The sequence below is a fragment of the Antrostomus carolinensis genome, unplaced genomic scaffold (genome assembly GCF_000700745.2).
Source record: "Antrostomus carolinensis isolate BGI_N321 unplaced genomic scaffold, ASM70074v2 scaffold20548, whole genome shotgun sequence".
NCBI lineage: Eukaryota > Metazoa > Chordata > Aves > Caprimulgiformes > Caprimulgidae > Antrostomus > Antrostomus carolinensis.
The window spans coordinates 9,884-31,268 of NW_010335284.1; the positions used below are offsets into that span (position 1 = coordinate 9,884).

The 21,385-nt window shown below is 38.0% G+C and overlaps 1 protein-coding gene across 1 annotated transcript in view; it reads left to right on the top strand.

Moving 5' to 3' along the window:
- The window catches only part of LOC104530033 (matrilin-2-like), a gene marked incomplete at its 3' end in the record, with an annotated part of 35,070 nt that overhangs the window by 5,428 nt on the left and 8,257 nt on the right, over positions 1 to 21,385 (top strand). Inside the window, exons 2-4 of the mRNA XM_029086618.1 lie at positions 9,564 to 10,133; positions 14,439 to 14,561; positions 19,070 to 19,192. Of these exons, the coding sequence (XP_028942451.1) occupies positions 9,564 to 10,133; positions 14,439 to 14,561; positions 19,070 to 19,192 (816 nt within the window). The remainder of the gene's footprint in view (positions 1 to 9,563; positions 10,134 to 14,438; positions 14,562 to 19,069; positions 19,193 to 21,385) is intronic.

Below are 21,385 nucleotides of genomic sequence, written 5' to 3' on the forward strand. Positions count from 1 at the left end.
TCATTCACAGCCTCAGCATATGTGTTTGTGTGTTATTTCTTCACATAAATACAACCCTGACAAGTTTTGGTTTTGTTCTCAAACATGTTAAGTAGACTTGTAACTAAAGTCTGCATTGCAATTGAAGTCAGAATTGTGTCATGATAACTACATCATGTGTTTGATATACTATGCTGGTATAATATTTGGGGAGATGAAAACTATTCCAGGCAGTACATAAAGGTAGGAAGGAGTTGCAAATTACATCTTTTTAATTGTCATGTATTTAGTTAAAATATAAGCAAAATCCTAACCAAACTTTTGTAAGAATACCACAAGGTGATCAAATACATATAAATTTAGACTCTTTCTAATCAAAACATAAAATGGCCATATAAATAGAATCATAGAATCATAGAATTGTTTGGTTGGAAAAGACCTTTGAGATCATCGAGTCCAACCGTACCTGTCCACTACTAAACCATATCTCTGAGCACCCCATCTACCCGATTTTTAAATACCTCCAGGGATGGTGACTCAACTACCTCCCTGGGCAGCCCGTTCCAGTACCTGAGAACCCTTTCAGTGAAGAAATTTTTCCAGAAATCCAATCTGTGCCTCCCTTGGCACAACTTGAGGCTAGAGGTGTGTTGTATTTGGAGAGAAAGCAAAGCATTTTACAGTTTGTGAAATCACCTGTTTCTTCCTTCTGAGATGTGTAGGTACATCTTACCGTCGTCGTGCCTCAAGGCAATATTGGCAGTTGTGTGCTTTGCTTCCTAGTTGTGATTGTCTCAATAGCTGAGGGGTCTCCTGTGGACTTTATAACAAGTCTTGAAACTTCAGCTTCCATCTTAATCTCTCAGCTGTTGGTCTCTCCCCTCCAATAGCTGTTGTCCATTATCTGCCTGGCTGGGGTCTAAAACAGTAGCAGGAAGGTTGCTCTTCCTCAGACCACCCCACTCTTTCAAGTTTCTGGGTTTGTTTGCAGTGGGAGTCCCTCTCTCTGTGGCTGTGAGGCTTGGTGGCCTGGCTTGTGCCAAGGCTGCGCCTCTCCAGCCCCTAACAGAGGTCCTGGAGTCTGAGAAGGCGAGATCTGAATGACGATTGTATCCCTGCCTGGCCAGTTATTCCCTGCAGAAGCTGCTGTCCCTGATGTAGGCCCAACTAATGAGCCTTGAGGGCTAGCTTGGACCATGACAGACCCCAGGGATTTGTGTCCTATTCTGAGTATGCTCATCTGCAGCCAGTTATCATGGAGATCAGAAAGTTTGGATTTTGGTCTCTGCTCACAGTTTTTAACCACATAACAACATTATGCTTGCCAACTGTCCTATTTGTTATTCATTATTAATTTTCAAGTCATGTATCAAAACAACATTCACTTTTAGGCTGCGTAAAGGGCAATTCAGTAATTAATGTTATATGGGTCATAACTGTATTTCTAGCAGCATAAGAAATTTTCTTATATTTCTTTAAAGTGCATTTCCTCTAACAAAGTAATTTCTTTTTCCTTCTTCCTCTGTTCTCTTTGTTTTCTTTTATCTTTTCCCTTTTTGTTTTCCTTTGCCTTTTTTCCTTTTCCTTTTCCTTTTCTTTTTTTTTTTTTTAAAGTGATTTATAAGTTTTCCACAAGGAAGAAATATCTCCTGCTACAAAAAAACCCTGAGTCATGTACTAAACTGCAAATGCTCTTTGTGTTTCTGAAATTGTTTGTTACACCCCCACAAATTACTATGAAATACCATTTCTGTTTGAAAAAGAGTTTGCCTTGACAATAATTAAGTAAAATTACAAACCGTTTTTATGTGTATATTCTCAAAGAGCTCAAAGCCTCCTCTGTGTATTTTGTCTTGAAGGAAGAGCAGGACAAAAGAAAGAAAGAACACTGAATGTTCTAAAGTGTGGTGGTTTTGGCTTCATTGGCTTCATGAGTACTTCAGCTTAATAATTAAAAAAGCACGTATGTGCAAAATCAACTTGAAAATCCTGGAAACGATATTTGCATAACTTAGGGAACGTCTCATTTTATAGGCATGAGTGGGAAGTCAGACACTGTTGTGAATGAAGACAACATGCCTTTGAATTGCTTTGGAAGCTAGAAGACACTGTCTACTTATTTAAGTACTGTTGAAGTGGTAGAACGAACTGTTTGCCAGTGGGCATGATGTCACCCATAGTTTTGGAGGCGAGGGGAGATGGTATACGGCACTATCCCATGGTGCTGTTTCTGAAACTATTCTGGAAAAAGAATCTAATGCTTAGACTGTTACCCATGGATAGAAATATGTTGTTTCAGGTCAGCTGATGAATGAGTAATGTTGAGGTTGCTAACAGCTTTCCCCATAAACACAGATATGGGCAACTTAAAAAAAAAAGGTATGGATAGGAGTTTTTAAAATATTAAGCTAATATCCTGAAAGCAGAAAAGCACAAACTCATTAAGGTCACATTTTTTCACTGCATTTTCTATGCTGTTACTAACAGTTATTTACCTTCTCTATCTGTTCCTTCTCTAACAATTTCTATGTCCTTCCAACAGTGCCCCAAGTAGCTCAGGCAAGATAGGAGTTTTAGAACTTAAAGGAGAAAGATATGAAGATCGTCTACTCCCAAGCAATCACCTTTTTTGTGTTGGCTGTGATTCGTTGTTTTACAGATGTGTGCAGGCTCCCTGCGGCAACTGGATTCAAAGTAGCATTAACTACTTGTGTGTACTACAAGGTTTCTCTGTCATGGCTCAGAAAATTGATTCCTTCTCTTTCATGGGTGTGAGCTATGCTGAGAGCAGGTAACATTTGCTTGTGTCAGGAAGCGGTGGATGGATGTTGATGCTGCTGGGACTGGCATGGGGATATCAAAATGCTTCATCCTTCTATTCAGGTGTTTCCCTGCCTGCAAGGGAAAGCAGCCTGCTCCCCAGTCCTCCTGAACATGAAAGTAGGTTTGACCCCTGTCAGGAAACCAAACAGTTTCCACCTCAGAACAGCTGAAATATAAAAAAAGAACTAAGAAACTTGAGAGTATCCCTACACCATGCTATGGCTTCCTGCTAGAGACAGCACCAATGTCAGTAAAGAAAGGGAAAAATACTAGAAGTCAGTTTTGGGACTCTGAAATTAGAGACTTTATATTAATAATGACCTTGTTATTTTGGAAAGGATGACAGAGAAGGAATAGAAATAGTGAGGTGAAATGAGAAGAAGGTAATGGACCCTCCTGCAGTGACTGCTAATAAAGCATTTGCATGTAGAAGGAAATGGAATTCTGTGGACAAGAGCCTACTGCTCTATAGTTCCCCCAGAAATTTTGAAAGTTCAGAAAATATTTTGTCAGAGGCAATAAAGAAATGTCTGGAGACTGTGTTGCATTTAGAGAGTGTTCCCAGATGAAGAAGTTTGTAAGGAAGAATGGGTGAGCTGCCAAACTCATAATGAATCTTTGGGTTAGGGCCAGAGGCCTGTGAGTTTGGGGAAAGGCTGAAAGCGAGGATGGGGCCAGGGAGTACAGGGGCAGGTCTCGGACTCGGGGTCTGTCTCAAAGCTGGCAAGAGGTGGAGTCATTTGCAGAACCAAGTGCAGCTCGTATGCGTGCCAGGAAAGGAGTACTGACCAGTTTCTAGCATCTACTTCAGGACCTAGGTATGGTTATATCTGAAATGCACCATACCATCCTTCACCCTTCTTTGAAATAAAATGAGAAAAAAGAAAAGGAATAAAATCTGCCTTTCACAAAATGCCTCACTAGAGCCAAGAAGTGCTCAGAATTACTGCTATTCTTCATTTACTCTTAGTAACAATCACAAAATGTGTTTCCACACACCAACAATGTTACATTAACTGCTGTGTACTTCATGCTTGATATTTGCAAATGAAGCTACTACATTTTCCTAGAAGGTGTATGTAGGTAATACATAGATATGTCTTTCTTCTCATCTAAATGTTTTGCTCTTGGTGTATTTATGAATGAATTGCAAATTTGAGTATTCTTTACTTGCATGATTGTATGGCAAGAAGATTAAACCTTCTTGATGAACTAAGAAATCTTTTGGAAATATCTGAGAACCTGTCAAACCCAGTCTTTCTAGCTAGATATTTAGCGAGGGAAAACCAGAATTGTGAACTTCAGGAACCAGTGTTTGACACCCAGCAAGTTCATACATTTTGAAATAAATTTGGTGGGAGTTATCCTGAGATTTATAAAGAAAGAACTTGTAAAGAAAAGAAAGGCAAGTAAGGCTGAGGGCTAGAGGGAAAATGAAATAATAAAATGGCAAAGAAGAGAAATTTAGGAAGAAGTTTTATAGTGTGCTAACTGGGAGAATAGTTTTCTCCTTTTTTATTTAATTCTGAGTGAAGACTTTTGTTCTTTTGCTCAAAGATAAAATCTAAAAATAAGCCTGGTGTTATTGCTGGCAGTATTGCAGGACATATAATTTTTTGTATATACATTACTGTGGAGTGAGCTAAGAAACATGGTATATTGAGTCTTAAAATTGCCATTAATGTATTGCCTGCTCAGGCATAATTTTTCTATGATCTCATTTTTTCTTAACTGATCTCATCCTTCCTTTTTGCTTAAATTGTCTTGCTCTATAACAATCATCTTCATGAAACTAATACTTACTTGTTCTAAATTACTTTTTCAATGTCTTAACTGTGCTGCAGTATTTACCACATTGACCTAACCTCCTTTTGCTTTGCGTACAGCAGTAGCCTTCTTTAACATTTATCCATTCTCATGTGTTAGGATAAAGATGTACAGAACCAAAGAAGTAATATCCAGATGAAAAAAAAGTATTAAGGAGTCATAAATATGTAGGACAACAATAGAAAATAAATAACTCCTTTTTAAACGTTCAATCTTTTCAAGGAAGCTGGCTTGCAAAAACTTTTGAAAAATCACCGTCGAAAACTTGGGTCCTTTGGATGTGTTCAGCTTCAATATCCCAAAATGGAAATGCTTGGGGAAATTGAACAGTGCCAGGGGACATTCTTGGGCATGGGGACTCCACCATTATTGTTGCTGTTAAATTGCTGGAGCTGTCTCTGTCCCACAGTGATTAGCACTCCCCAAGCAATCCTCGTGCGTGCTTCAGAGGGTACTGGGGGACGGGGATTATTCCCAGTAGGCAGCTTGCGTACAGCCACTCTGATTTAGCAGGACAGTGAGTTTAGCACTGTGGATGCAGGCCAGCTGGCCTCCGAGCTTAGCTTGTGTCTTAGACTGCTCTCTGGCACTGACACCACTGGTATGAAGTTGTCTGCTGCTTCTGTATGACTGAATACCCTGAGCTTAGAGTGGCTGTGTCCACATTGCTTATTAGGATGGGTCCCTGTCTCATGCTACTTCCCATGTCATGCCTGAGGATTGTTTATGAAAAAAAATGTTAATTGTCCTAGGCCAAACAATACCCGGAACTGTTCTAATGATTTAACAGCCTAGAAGAGTCAGTTCCAATGCCCAGGAAAACTCCCTGGCACTGCTTTGGTTATATGGAGGCAATGTTGCATTCGTTAGATATAAGCTGAGAGGGTACAAACAAACTCTCAAACAGAGACCCTGGGTGGGTGGGCAAAGTGAAAGCAGCGTGACCCTCATCAAAGCCAAAGTAGGGGTTCAGTCCTGGGCATAATTTGCTTTGAGAACAGAGTAGGAGGAAATTGGAGGGATCGGAGAACGTAATCTAACAGAATTTTCAGCTTTAAAGGAAATTCAGATGTTCAATGTGAAATATTCTTTTAAGCTTTGTTTTATGTATCTCTCAGTAATTGGATCCCAGCTGGATTCTTCCAAGTAGAACTGAAATTTCCTTGCATTGTTAATTTGCAAAAGTGGCATCATTGTAACTGTCATTTACAGACAAACTGGATATTGAGTGTAGGAGGAGAACATACTCACTATTGACTTGGACTTTCCTTCCCTTGCTTTGTCTGTCCTTATCTTGCCTCTCCTGGCCTTACCTTTGGATAATACAACTCACACAGAGGTTTTTTGTGTTTTTTTTTTACTTTTGTGTTGGCAATACAAAACCTCTGCTGACTTAGAAGCAGGTTTATGCATGAGTAGCTCTTTTCAGTGAGTACGTCACTTTTCATAAGAAGAGTGGAAGGGAATTATTTTTGGGTATGAGGATGTTTGCCGAAGTTTAGAGAAAGTTCTCTGTTTAAAATGCGACCTGTTAAGAGGAAGGGGTTATAGTTTACAGAGCAAGTGCAAAAGCGTGCAACTGCTAAAAAGGTATCACTGAGAGTTTATCTGAGCGGATGAGTGTTCAGATCTGCTAGTCATTACTGATTGCCGCTCCTCAAAATACCACCTAGCTGGGGTTTGGCTTAGTAAAAGAGTTACATTTTATTTTTCATGGAGCCTGTCTCAGCTAAAATCAGCTTTAATTAAAAAAAAAAAAAAACAAACTAAAATCAGTTATTAAAAATTCACACCAAGTCAGAAGACAAAGATTTTAAATACATTTTAATGTTTGGTATTTTATAGATAGAATTTTGCTAGTGAAAGTAGTTTTGAAATATACTGTATTACATTCAGACTGATAGATTTTGCTTAGGTAATTTGGCACAATGGGATGTGTTTCTGGTAGTACTATCCACTAATACCGTCCAGGTTTTTTCCCACCAAGATTCACGTTTGACTTCAAACTACATAACTGAGTTCTTCAGACTGGATCCAGGTCTTTATATTCAGATTAAAGTATTCAACACCATGGCTCTAGTTTTGACTTGTTTTAAGGGAACTAAAATAGCAGTTATTTTACCTCTCTCTGTCCTTCCCCTGATGTACACATGTATATTCTTAGCCTTTTTTCTGTAATTATCTCTCTTTCCTCTTGCTCTGCTCCCACAAATCATATCTTAGTGTTATCTCTGTGTGACAAATGTGCTGGAATATTTCATGTTATAGTAGTGAAAATAATTAGTAATTAGATATGCCACTAAGATAATAAGATGGAAAATAGTTAATATGTCAGGATATCTGTATCCCATTAGAACTGGAATTTTGTTTCTGCTCAATTTGGCTTGCATTTAACATGCTCTGATTTTGAAAGAATGAGCAACCCGAACATATTCCTACGCTTATGAATAAGGCCATACTGTAGACTGCACATGAATAAATCCAGACAGTCATTTTTATTGTCATCAAAGAGCATTTTTATTCTATGCCCACAAATGTTCTTGGTAAGCTATGAAAGAGGCCTCTGAGTTAACAAGTGAAAACAGGCATCTTTCTCACCCCCTGCCTTGGCAGAATTACTTGATTAGCCTTCATCAGCAGTCGCAAGTGAACTCATGTAAAGGCTTGTCTGCAGACAGATGTTTTTCTGACTGAGTCTTTGATTGGCCCACTTGTACTTGTGCAGTATGACATGACCTTTAATTATACAGTCAAATACTACTTTTCCACTGAGCTTTTGCCTCATTCAGTGCACAAGATGGATGAGAGTGCACTGGGAATTGAATTGGGTTGGGCAGTAAAGGAGATTACTGATTAGGGATATCTCAACTTAGTAAGATGAGGATGCCACTGCAGTTTGATGAGCATTCTTACCACCTTTAATCTTTCAAGCCAGGCAGACAGAGGGGCAACTATAAACCTCACAGGTTTATTCATAACCACAGAAATTTAAGAACATGAGCAGTCACACTGATTGAAGCCATAGGTCTATTTAACCCAGTGTCCTGTCTCTGACAGTGGTCAAAAGTGGGTGCATATGAAAAAATGTAAGGATAAGACAATACTACCTGCAGGTATTCCCCCAACTGCCATGCCTTTGTGGCTCAGGGATTTCCTAATCTGGAAGGATTGTTAATGTAAATATTAAACATCAGTTGATTTTTTTCATCAGCATCCCATTAAGCACTTTAAAGTCCTTTTAATCTTTTGCCATATGCTGCCTTCTGTGGCAAGGCTTGTGGCTCACCTCCCCCAGCTTGCCTTAAGCCTGCTGCATGCTGGCTTTCTGTGAGTGGTCAGTCCCTATCCATTCTCATCATGCAGCTCATGCATAAGTCTCATATTCTTTCAAAAAAGGATGCTGAGCAGAAGCCAGAGAATGTACCCGGGGTCCCAGAAAGCTTGTAGCATGCACAGAAGGCAGACAGCCTTCACTTCTGCTGTTATATGTGACAGCTTGTCCTGCCTGCCTGTGCGGTTGTCCGATATAGACATATCCTGTGGTATTTCTGCTTCTCTTGGAAAAAAAGACTGCTGATGGCTGAAACAGAAGATTTCAGGAAGTGTATGAGTGGTCTTTTGGCCAAGTTGAGTGCCACTGTAGACAACAGGATTTTCTCTCTGATGCAGCCACAGAATTTCTGTGCGATGCTGAGCTAGTACAATAGCTGAGACTTTTCCCAGATGGCCATTAATTATGTGTTTGAAATCATGGAGTTTGATTTGCAGAAGTGCTGAGTACTCACAGCTGCAGTTGATGTCATTGCGAGCTGTACTTTGTACATGCAAAGTGCTGCTCAATGCCAAGTTCCCTGAAAAATCAGTCCCTTCATGTCTTGTATTGGTCACTGCAATTAACAGATGCTTTTGACCTGAATTTCTTTCTGTTCTGTTTTCCCTGTTTGTAATGGAGGACTGATACCACCCTGCCTCATCTCAACAACCATGACAAAACAGGGTATGGCACAAGTACCTACCCATTCCATTGTGTCCTGGTTTTTCGCTGGGACAGAGCTAGATTTCTTTTTAGTAGCTAGAATTGTGCTGTGTTTTGCTTTCAGCCTGGGATTTGTTATGAGAGAGACACTGATAACATACCAGTGTTTGCATTTTTGTCACTGGAAGTGAAGGACTTTGTGTTCTGTTAGTCCACAAGCACAAAATTTAAGAGGGTGAGGAGTATTTAAATTAATAAGCTAAATTGGAGTTTGGATATGCCAGTGGGATATTCCATATCATATCATGTCATGTCCAGTATATTAGTGAGGGGCTCTTCCTTTTTTTGTTCTCTTTGACTTTCACTCGGGCTCTCGCTCTTCTGGGATTGCGGTTTTGGTTCAGGATTGTTGCTCCTCTGGGATCGTTATCTGGGACCAGGCCGGGCTTGGTTGGCGGGTGGTGAGCAGTTGCACTGTGCATCACTTATTTGCATATTTTGTTACTGTTATTATCATTAATATTTAATATTAGTATTATTTTAAGTTTTCTTTTATTTCTATTATTAAATTGTTCTTATCTCAACCTACGAGTCTCCTTACCCTTGCCCCCAGTCCTCTCCCCTATCCCCTGGGGGTGGGGGGGAAGTGGGTGAATGGCTATGTTGGCTGCTAGCCAGGGGCTAGCCCAGTGAAACTACCACAGATTGCCATTAGCCATTCTGGCCATTGATCTCACCAAAAAAAACCCAGATATATATACTGATCATGTAACAGAAAGCTTTTATTTACTGCAGGCTAAATTTATATTGCCCAAGTAACTTTAGTTCTAGCATCTCCTGTTTTTCTTGCATTTTCCCAGCACTTGTCAGGGTGTTTGTTTAGACAGCATGTTTGAGATGTCAACCTGAATGGTTTGCGTTTTGATTCTTGTATTTTGGTTTGCATTTTGTCTTCCAGAAAATACTTGCAACAACAAACGTTTGGACCTTGTCTTCATCATTGACAGCTCTCGCAGCGTACGTCCTTACGACTTTGAAAAAGTGAAGGAGTTCATTTTAACCATCTTGCAGTTTCTGGACATCAGTCCTGATGCCACCCGCGTAGGTCTGATTCAGTACGGCAGCACAGTCAAGCACGAGTTTTCACTGAAGACATTCAGGAGGAAGCAGGATATTGAAAGAGCAGTAAAGAGGATGATGCACCTGGCAACTGGCACCATGACTGGGCTGGCTATTCAGTATGCAGTGAACATTGCATTTTCAGAGTCAGAAGGAGCTCGGCCTCTGAAGCAGAATGTGCCCCGAATTATCATGATAGTGACAGATGGGAGACCTCAGGATCCAGTGGCAGAGATTGCCGCTAAAGCGCGTAACTCGGGGATCCTGATTTTCGCCATTGGAGTTGGCAGAGTAGATATGAACACGTTGAAGTCCATTGGGAGTGAACCGCATGAAGAGCATGTGTTTCTGGTTGCTAATTTCAGTCAGATTGAGACACTGACCTCTGCCTTCCAGACTAAACTTTGTGGTAAGGTTTTTATCTACAGATTAGAATGCATGGGTCAAAGTAAAACACAGAAAAAAAAAGCGTTATAATTTTATTTTATTTTTTTACATGGAACCTTATCTGTTCCCATTCATTGCATAATAGCAATAAATTTACAACCTTCTGCTATTTTAATATTAGATAAATTGTTTCATCTATTAATTTTAAGTGTGATCTCCCTTAGTACTGAAGCTTCAAACTGATAAACAGTCTTTTGGTTATTTAAAAAATTCTATGAAGCTCATGGATTCCTCTTCCAAAGCTTAGATATTAATTCTATGCAAACAATTATATCTGCGCATGCCTTGTGGCTGGAATTAAGACACAGAGACATGGTAGTGTTTTTATTCCCTCCATTTTAAATACAGAAAGTTAGGAAAAGCCATTACAGTGATATTCATTCATACAATAAAGTAAATAATATTTTAATAAGTACAAATTTGCAACAGAGAAATCACTTCCATCTGTAATTCCCCGATAAGAATTTATCTTTTACAAATACCATGGCATACATAATTCATTTTATTACCATCTGTGTACTTAATATAATTTATTTTTTTAGTCTTTCCTGAGATAAATATAATCTGATCTTCATACAGATTTGGCGTTAAGCTGAGGCGTTTTCAGCAGAGTCCAGAAAAAGAGCACGTGGTGAAATTGAATGCTCACTCATCTCTAGGGATGCTTTTGCCAGAAAAGAACTGAGGCTTATTGTCAGGATAGTCTGGAGAATTTTCCTTACTCGGTATTTTCCAAAATTGCTTCAAAGAGCAACAGGGCTCCAGCTGAACTGCATCAGCACAAAGCACCATCACAGACATTCATCACATAGTAGATTTTTTCCTGTTTCTTCCATGCTGTGTTATCAGCTGGTGTAGTAAGATACATTCAAAAACCAAGAAAGAGTAAACTAAACATGGATTAAGAGTTTAAATGGAATAAAAAGCAAATGCTTCAAAACTTTGTCTTACTGGATTTTTTAAATTGCATTTTAGAAACAAATGCAGTACAAATACTAATTACTCTTTTTTTTTCTGACTAGGCAGTGTCCAGTAAATGTATTAGAGTTTTCTAGCTCCCTTTTAATCCAAACACATGTGATCCTCAATTAAAACCACCCCCCCACACCACAGATGGAGCAGTACAGAGGTGACAAGGATTGCTGCTGCCTCCTTTTTTCAGGGAATGCTTCCATAACATTTGCTGTGTCAGGAATTTAAGGTGAGATCCAAAAACACACTTAGAACCGCGTGCCCAGATGCAACAGAGAATTTAAGCTGTTAGATTTTTATGAATTTCAATTTAAGGGACTAAAATGCAGATAGAATCCTCAATATTTTATTGAGTCTAGGCTGTGAAGCAGAGTTCAACTTGCTGAATTTCAAGAGAGCAGTCTAAGCATCCATAGCCTCTGCTTCCTAGAACACCTGCATTCCCCCTGGGAAATGTTATTTTTTTAAGTCCACCCCAGTGTGGACCCAGATTTGAGTTGAGTAGCTGAGTTGTAGCTGAGTTGAACATCTGGACACTTTGTTCCTTTGATACAGCAATTGAAGGCACCCCTCTGGTCAAGTCTCCTCATGTGCAGTCTGCTGGGCTTCATGCTGTGGGAAAAGACCTCGGCACCTGAGCTGTCCTTGTGTCTGGATTGCCCTTATGTCTGTGGAAGTGTGTCTTCATGATTCCTGTGAAGACAAGAGAAAAACCTGGCTGAGTGATGAGGCTCTGTGGGGAAAATAAAAAGTAAACCAAATAAACCACTGTTTACCCATGGGTGGCAGAGCTTACCCAGTGCCTAACAGCTGTCTTCTCAGAAAAATCCAAATAAACGATCTGTGCTCTGCTCCATCCTCTGTGAAGTCGGACTTTCGTTGCTGCCTCCGGCTGCTAAAGATTTGAAGGTGTCAGAAACAGCAGTTGATGCCAGGGGATCCCAGAGGCCTGTTTTTATTGCCAATCAGAAGGTAAAAGAGAAGGAAACAGTATCCTGGGAAATCAGAGGCATGAGGAATGAGACAAGAGTTGAAAACAGAAGAGAAACAGAAATGGGGACAGAATACAGGAAAGGAGGTGACGATTGAATAGAAGAAGACTGAGAAAGACAAAAGTTGGGATGGAGCAGTCAGGAGCAGATAAAGTCTTCGTTATTCTCTTGTGAATTAGATAGTGGTGTCATTCCCATTTTACACTGGAGGAAACAGGGTTAAGGCTGTCAGGATTGCCCACTAATTTAAAATATTTGACTCAGTGCAATTCCTGGTCTGATTTTCTGGGGTATTTAGCATTTTTAGACTAATATACTGTACCAGTCACAGCTCTACAGCCTTCACTTGCAGCTGAGAGAGCCCTGCATTCTTGCAAATCCAGATTCAGGTGTCTGTCTGAACACTTGCAGTCTGATGGTTGATGCTTACTTGAAGATACTAATATTATTGGCTTGCTCCAAATCAAAAAGGACTCTGTATCATAGACAGAGATAAAATCTAATTCACAAAGCTCACATTCATATTCCTTAACTGTGAGATCAGCCTTTCTATTACTGCAGCCTCTGGCTGTGTCCTCCAAACACTTCCTGCAACAAATGTGGTTGCAGAAATCATACAGACAACAACCTCCATCACCACATAAATCTGACTGGTGACCAAAGTACCACTGATTCTTTGCAATGGGTGCAACTTTGGAAAAAAATTTATGTGATTGTATATCAGAAGATTGGTAACAGATGGTAACAATATATTCTCAGAAGAGACCAAGTCACTGGGACACCTATCATGGAATGCTTCTTTTTTCTTTTTCTTTTTTGCAATCTTATGTTCTTTTGATATAGGAGGACTGTTTTTGTAGCAATGTTCTCTTGAGATTCACAATCTATAGCATTAGTATATGGTAAGATTTTCTGATGCTTAAACTACTAAGTATATTTTAATTTGTCATATTTAAAAGTGCTTCTTTGGTCATAACAAGATATACCTGATGTTGAAAGCTAGTGAAATATAACCAGGAGGAAACTTCTGTTTAGAACGTATCAGAGGTCATAAACTCCATTTTCAGAATGACAGAGAGATGAAAAGACAGAAAGTCCAAGCAGGTCTGTATTCACATAAATAAAAGTACTTGAGAAGTTTTATTACAACAGAAAATGATGAGATCCAAAAAGCGGATTAAGAGATTAGGGAGTTGTGGTGGTTTATTAGTAATGAAAGCATAACTCTGGTAACCATTCCAAAGACCAGATACATAGTATGTATCTCTAAACCACATTTTCTTTTCCGTAAGTACCACACATACCACATGTTGAAGTTATTTATCAGGCTTCTGTTATGGCTACTAGAAGATTACTGTTAATATCTATTCCATAAATTTTTAGCTTTCTTGACCTAGCACAATAAGGACCACATCAATCCCTAACTGTTGTTGAGCAAAATAGATTATTTTCCACACAATGTTCTCTGAGAAGTAATTCACCTGTATTGCAGAAATTACATACAAGCAATGCTCCAGTGGAAAGAAAACATCAAGGAGATTTCCTAATTCCCGAGTATGGATCTGGAGAAAAATCGTTCAGCAACGAATTTGGCAGAATAGGACCACTATTCTTTTTCTTTCTTACTGTCTCAGTCTGTTGCATTTTATTACTTGCTATTAGAGACACAAAATACAAACAGATTAAAGATACACTCAGAAAGATTTAGAGTGGAGTGGAGCTCAGCTCAGCTTCCACTTACTGAATCACAGAGATGCATGACCTCGTTGTCATCATGTATTGCTTGTATGTTCCTCAGCATTAATAACTAAGCAAGCAAGATTCTTCTCCAAGTCGTTTTCTAGTCCTCTAGTATTGTGCTGTCTGGTGATTTTCTTCATTCATGTCCTCTTGAACAGTTTGTACTTAAATTCTACTTATTTTCTAAGTTTCAATGTGGTAGGTTTGTTTCATTGTTTTCTTGGGACCACCAAGTGATTAGTGTTTCCAGATACTCTATTATATATTTTTATTTTGTTTATATCTCTATTCCACATGTAATTTCATGTCCAAAAATGTGCCACCAATGTCAACCAGACAGAAAATATGTAAATTCTTGCTTTTTTTAGGAATAAATACATAGTACTGTTTGTTAATTATTTTTTTACAGTCTTACAGGCCTAAACTTCCATATTTTTCTTTACTCTCAGCACTTAATTTGAAATTTCTAAATTACTTCAGTAAAATTTTTTATGCTATTATTTTTTTAGTTCTGACCACAAGTAAGACCAGCAGTTAATAATGTTTTACTTTTTTTCTTTCAGTGACCCATATGTGCAGTACAGTTGAGCATCACTGTGATCACTTCTGCATAAACACCCCTGGCTCCTACGTATGCAAATGTAAACAAGGATACATTCTGAATGCTGACCAGAAGACTTGCAGCAGTATGTTATCTTTCTTAACTTTTCTCTTTCACGCTCCCAAAAAGTGCTTAACATCCCATACCCTTTTTGTTGGGCTCATAAAGAAGGACTGAGCTCAGTATATAATTAATGGTAGTCATAAAAACGAGTCTGAAAACATGAAGTTGTAGTTATTTTTCTTGTTTTGTGTAAATCAAGTTCTTATAAACCTTTCTGAAATATATCAAGCTAATTTTTATACACAGCTCTGCAGAAGTACATAAAATTATGGTTGGACTTGATGATCTTAAAGGTCTTTTCCAACCACTACGATTCTGTGATTCTGTGAATTTTATTGGTGTAATAAGTTCAGCAATGAAGCAACAATCAAAGATAGAACTGTTTAACCATGTCACATGAAGTGAATCCAAGTACTTTAGCAATTTGTCTAGATATCATCCAATACTAAATAGTACAGAAAGGTGCAATAAACCCCACACTAGAGAACTGTGAAATAACTTGCCATTCTGAAAAGCTCTTCCTAACTGCTGCTTGAAGTATAAGGATTTACAGCCATTCAAAGAATAGTTTCAAAAGTCTTGCGTATGCTCTCATTTCCTTCTTTAAAAGGATTGACCTTCTTTTTCAGTTTTAAGTAGTTGTCTTTATAATAACAAACTGTATTTCACTTTAACTGTGATCTTTGTAAGCAGTATTTCTTTTGTCCATTTTAACTTGCTTCCTAGTAATTAACAGCAGACTACATTAGATGAGTATGCCAGATTTGGTTGTGTTTCCACCATTATTTTAAAGAAATTACGTAATACTATTTTTAATTACTTGTGGAAAATGTACTTGCTAAAAATGCAGTTTCTTATCCCACAACAGTGCATGGATTCAAGTGAAATTTGACAAACTGATTTTAGCCAGAAGAAAATTTTTGGAAAACATCTTTTCAAAAAGCTGGAGGAGACAGTCATGGTGAGAGCATAGGATGTACCCTTCACAATTGATAATTTAGAGTTAAGGTGAAGGATGCAGGCTCAAATCCTATCCTTGTGTTACAACTTGCATGTTCCACATCTCAGGAGAGCGCAGTAAAACAATCAGGTATTTTGGTATTAGAGGGTTCTTAGTCTCTCTTGCTTAGGGTTGTATTTTATGTCAGATACTTAATGGCCACTGAAAGAATGGGAGTATGTCAGTATCTGAGGCGACTCTGCAGCTTGGGGATGAGAGTCCTTACATGTGCAGTGGGACACATGGTTTCAGTCAGAGCCTCATTAAAAAGGAATTGGAACAAATGAATGTCAGCACTGGAGTGATTTGGGCATTGTCACTGCTGTGTGGAAGTGGCTTCAGACCCTTTGGGCAACAGCAGGAAACTGCTTTTGAGCTGTTCACCTCCTATGCTGTCCAGCTGTGGGATAAGTTACTTTTAGGAATCTCTGTTTTCTAGTCCTTCTCACCAGCATCCTTCACCAAATGTAGACATTAGTCATATGCATGTGTGTGAATTATAGGAGAATGTTTTGTGTTAAATGGAACAAATTTAACACTTTATTCATGTTTTTGTTTCCTCAAGAAGACAAAAAAAATGAAATCCAATCTGGAATATTTCCTAATTATCATTTGATTTAGCAGCTGAGCCAAGACAAGAATAGTGACAAGAACAATTTTTCACACAGCCTTTTTTCTCTGCTTCTGCATATTTGCTGTAGCTCTTCAGAAAGAGGGTGGTCAGAATCCCAGTTGATGGCTCCAGCTATGTAATCACATTTCAATAACATTCTCTAACCTGTTTGTTTCATTGTGTCCCTCTTAAAAGGCTTCTCATTTAAAATTTTTGTATCCTTTAAAGCTGTCTTTTAAACCCACTTTATGCTATTAATTTTCTAAAATACATTTTAAGAAGGAATTCTTTTGCTTTTAATTTTCTGGAATTATTTGAAATTCAAAATTTCTCTTCTTTTGAACTTCCTCTCACACTTTTTCCCCATCCTCACCTCTAACATCAGTTTTGACAATTGAATTTTTTTTGTGAGTCAATTAAAAAAAATGAATTACAAGTATGACAAATTCTTTCTTTATTATGTCTTCTTCTTTTTCATCGTGTTACATTTCAGTAGTTCTTATCAGCCAGTGATTCAGCTTTTGGGCACTGCACTGCTTTAAATTACAGATTAATTTCCAAGAGAGTTTTGGAATTGTGTGTAGTTTTCCTGCTGGTGACACATGCACAGTAGCCCTCAATATGTTTGCTCTTCACCATTTTTCAAAGCCCATTGCTGCATTGCTTTACTTTTTTTTAGCTATGACTCAGTCTTCTCTTAGTTTTCTCCATTTACCTGTCACATGATTTGCTTGACTGCGTACTTGTTTTGATCATCAATCAGATGATACTAAATTGCAGTTTGCTAAATATGAAAGGGAAGTGAGTCATTCAGTGTGTTTGTAGCCTGCTTCTAATGGACTTTTTTCTACATCACCAAACTGTAAACTAATTTTAGCAATTAACATTGGAAATCTAATATTGAGAGCCATCAAACTGGCCTTAAATGTGCTAGGATGGTGCAAATCATTGGTGAAGGAGGAAGATGATATGGTAGCAGTCTATCTAGGCAAGGTCAGACCATTATTTCTAAAAACTCCCCAGAGAAATAACAGAAATCATGAAGAAAGGGGACCAAGCCTGGACATACTGGACAGCTTATTTCTGGAGGTAAGGGGAAGCATGGCAGTAGAAAAACCCATGGTCTGTGACCATTTTAGTTGCCCTCATTGCCTGCTGATTGTCCACAAGTGCGCGGAGACAACATGCTCCTCGCTTGACCTCTAAGCAAAATAAATCTTCATCATGCTTACATTTAGTGCAATACATGATCAACATAAACCAGATGTATTTATCTAAGGTTTGGATGTATTTGTCAGCTCTTATATGAACAAATAGTTTCCTTACATGTATATTTTAACATTCTCTAAATTAAACAATGCAGAAAAGATGAATGGTATGTATTTAAAATTATACTCTCTTTTCATTCTTCTGTACCTAAAGTTATATTATTTTTTCATTCTTCTCTGCCCTTATTTATGTTGTGAGAGTACACTTTATCAGTATTTAGTTCTTAAAAGCCCTTAACCAAATGGCTTCAGTCAGCAATGAATTGACAGCTTTGTTTCAGGCTGGAAAAGGGTGCATTTAGCTTTTAAACAGATTATAGTTTTGTTCCTGATGCATTTAAATATAACATTATTTTTTAAAAAAAATATTTCCCTGCATTGAAGGAAGAAAATCTGCCATACTTGTGATTTGTTGCCTTCCATGTGGGAAAAAAAAAAGACAATAACAAACAAACACACCAACTCAGCTGTCTTCCAGAGCAAAATTAGGGAGAAAAAAGTTCTTTTGTTTAACTTGATATTTTGTTTAACTTAAAATATTCTTACATTTATTTCATTGAATAGTTTTGAATCCATACAAAGGATACTCCTTTCACATACTCCGGTCTAACTTTTCTAGAGAAAAGTGGTTGTGCCAGATAATGGCTGTTCTTTACTCATTACACTGTATTTGTTTGTTTAATTTAGTCTCTTCCATTCTTCTCTAGGGATGCTAAAATCTTACAGTAATACACAAAATAGTACAAAAGAGGAAATGTAGCTGAAACAAGCTGTAAAATTATCTATTTGTGAGTGTTTATACTGGAACAAGAGGATTAAAGGACTGTTTATGCTGTTCATCGTGCCGCTTCATGTGAAGCAGACAGCTTTAAAAGAAAATTCATATTTTCTTGGCTAGTTTCCTCAAACATGTTCCAAAAGCCTTTTTTTTGTAGTCATAAATGATCATTATGCATTGAACAGTCTTTGGGCCTGATCATGAGCAACACAGAGTACACTACTTTCCAGAGATTTCACTGGGGAAACTTGGAGTTCTCGCTAAGCTTTAGTCTCTTGAAAAGAAAGCCCAATGTGTTTCATTCAGCCAGGTGCTGAACTCATCTCGTTTGTCATAGTAATTTTTCTAATGAGATCTTTTGCTTGGGAGGGGTAACTTGCTATGGTATTTTGCACAAAACTGAAAAGTTATAAAACTCAGAAATGAGTTATCCCCAAGTCTATCTGTGTTGTGTTTTCCTTTTCTTTCCCCTTCCAGCCTCGTCATCATTTATCTGGAAGGGTTTATGCAAAAAAGGAAAAAAAAAAAACAGAAATGAACACCTTTTTTTTTCCCTCCCCAAAAAAACCCCCCTGAAGAATGCTCTTCAAACTTTTTAGAGAAACATACAGTCAAGCAACTCTGCTAGGCACCATTGGTCCATCAATAGTCACTGCCTTCAGCTGAAGGAATGAGCTCCTCAGCTTTGAGTGATCATTAGCGCTGGCATAAGACTTTCACTGTTTGATAGAACATTGACATGATCTGTGTTAAAATGAGCTCATCTCTGAAGAGCTGTTCAACGCTTCCTGAAATTTATTTGTGATCTATAGTCTACTTGTGCATTATAGAAGGTCAAAGAATTTAATAGTCATGCAATTATGTTTTGTAGCTCAGGACCTTTGTGCTGTGGAGAAACATGCCTGTGAGCAGATTTGTGTGAACACACCTGGCTCTTACGTCTGTCAGTGTTATGAAGGGTATGAGCTTGATGCAAATGGAAAGAATTGTGTTGGTGAGTATGAGTTTAGCAATTCACATTTATCTCTTGACACAAACCAAAGGGAAATTCAATGTAAATTAATATCCAGTTTAGCCATAGACAATGATGGGAAGGAAGAATGCATATTGGCATGTCCATAGGCCTTTGCTGATAATGAATGGTGACTTGGGAAAATTGTTCCAACTGATTTCACACAGAAAGTAACGTTGCTGTTTTGAAACAACACACCAGATGTTTTATTCTAGATCCATGTAGATCCATTCTACATCCAGCAGTGTACTGGCATGATATATGTAGCCATTAAAAAACTAAGCCAGACAAACTTGGTAGCTCCTCTTCAGACAGAAGTTATACATGGGAAAACTTGAAAGTGGACAATTTCTTGCCATTTCTCACTTTGTTTTATGGTCCTACCAGGAGAGATTTAAAATTCTTTGTGGGAAGATGACTTCAAGGAACGTTTAACCCCCGTTAAGTACCTATCCACTATGAGCCTTTAATTTTTGCTATGGAAAGTTAAGCAAGCATCAGCTTTAAGAATTACAACTCAAAAGACTGAGTGTGGAAACACAGTGTGATAATTTTTTAACACAAAACATACTTCCTTCTCTATTACCATATAAGTGTCTCACTCTTCTTCCCCATTTATACACAATAAACACTTCTAGGACATTCTTTTTCATTAGCCTATTAGCCTTCTGGTACACTTTTCATCCCATGCTACACTTAGGGAAAATGTTACCTTCTGGTATCTACCACAAAAAACCCCTAGTGAGTCCTTGAAAAAAACTTGCCTTATTTGTGTGCCATTTATTAAATTTCCTACAGTGGGACTTGTTTTTTGCCTGTTCATAATTTCTCTGCAAAGTCTGAACAGTGCTATTTGGAGGTGTGATACATGTTTTAACATTTTTTAGTACCTCCTCATTGGCTGTCTTCAGCATGGAGAGATACAGGCCTGTTATAAGCTCTGTTGATGACATTTGAAGCTTTCATAGTCTCAATTATTTGCAATTATTTTCAAAATATGGTTCATGCATGGGTTCACTATGTTATCTTGCATTTTATAGCTGTCTTTCCTCTCCACTTGGTTTCTATTCATTTATACCTAGTTTAGCAAAAACCATGAACTCATGCTATTCATACCCCTGCAATGATTAGCAGCATTAATTGTGATTTTTAAAGCACTTCTATTTTTCAATTTTCTTTTGCATTTATTTGACCATTTAACTTTATCATTTCTTACTGATGCATGTGAATGGCTCAAGATATATTAGTTATGTTTTACCCATGCAGAAGTTAGCCTCTCTACATTTCCTGAACAAGAAAAGATTGTCTGAGTAATTTGTGGTTTTGATGCTAATTTGTCTGTAATTCCTATTAGCTGTCAGTCTTCAGAATTAGACTTTTCAGATTCGAACAATTTGAGGTTTTTGAGGGATATGCTGCTACCAAGAATGTACAGCTTCTGCAGATGTGTTCACCAATGAATAATCATCCTTGGTGAAAGGATCTTGTAAAGGACTATGTGTAGTACTGAATCAGTAGTGGTAACTCTCAGGTTTCATTGCTCTTAAACTAGTTAACCATTCCTTTCTGTGAAGTATTTATTATCAAATGATCACAAGAAAGATCTTGATGTACACATATACCAGAGACTGCTGAGTACAACGGCATTTGTGCAAAAAGCAGTGACTTCATTAGGGTTACTCTCTCCTCTTCACCCAGAGAATGAAGAGAGAATTTCAGTAGGACAGACACATCATGGTTCTCTCAAAGAGCCAAAGTTTCTCTCTGATATATCAAAGACTTCTAAAATTTTAACTCCACCAAAAGTAAATGAGAAAGTGCAGAAAACTCAATTCACAGGCAGCTTTATTAAGGACTCTTCCTCCTTTCTGATGGGATAATTTCTCTGGTTAAGGATCAGAGGTGATACTAATTGCTTTATTGACACGTGTCAGTCAGTTACCTGAATGGCACTAATTAAATAAAATCTCACAACCAGCAGCTCACATATCCGTTCCAAGTGAACACTGAATGGCCAATCACTCTGAGTGATATGAACAAATTTGTAGACTAAACAATATTTGAAACTGCCTGCTCAGTGATTAGTATGGCTCACAGAGCACTATCACTTTGCCTTTTTAAAGAGCTTTTAATGTTAACTGCCCTCATTTCACACGAACAAAATCCTGTCAGTTA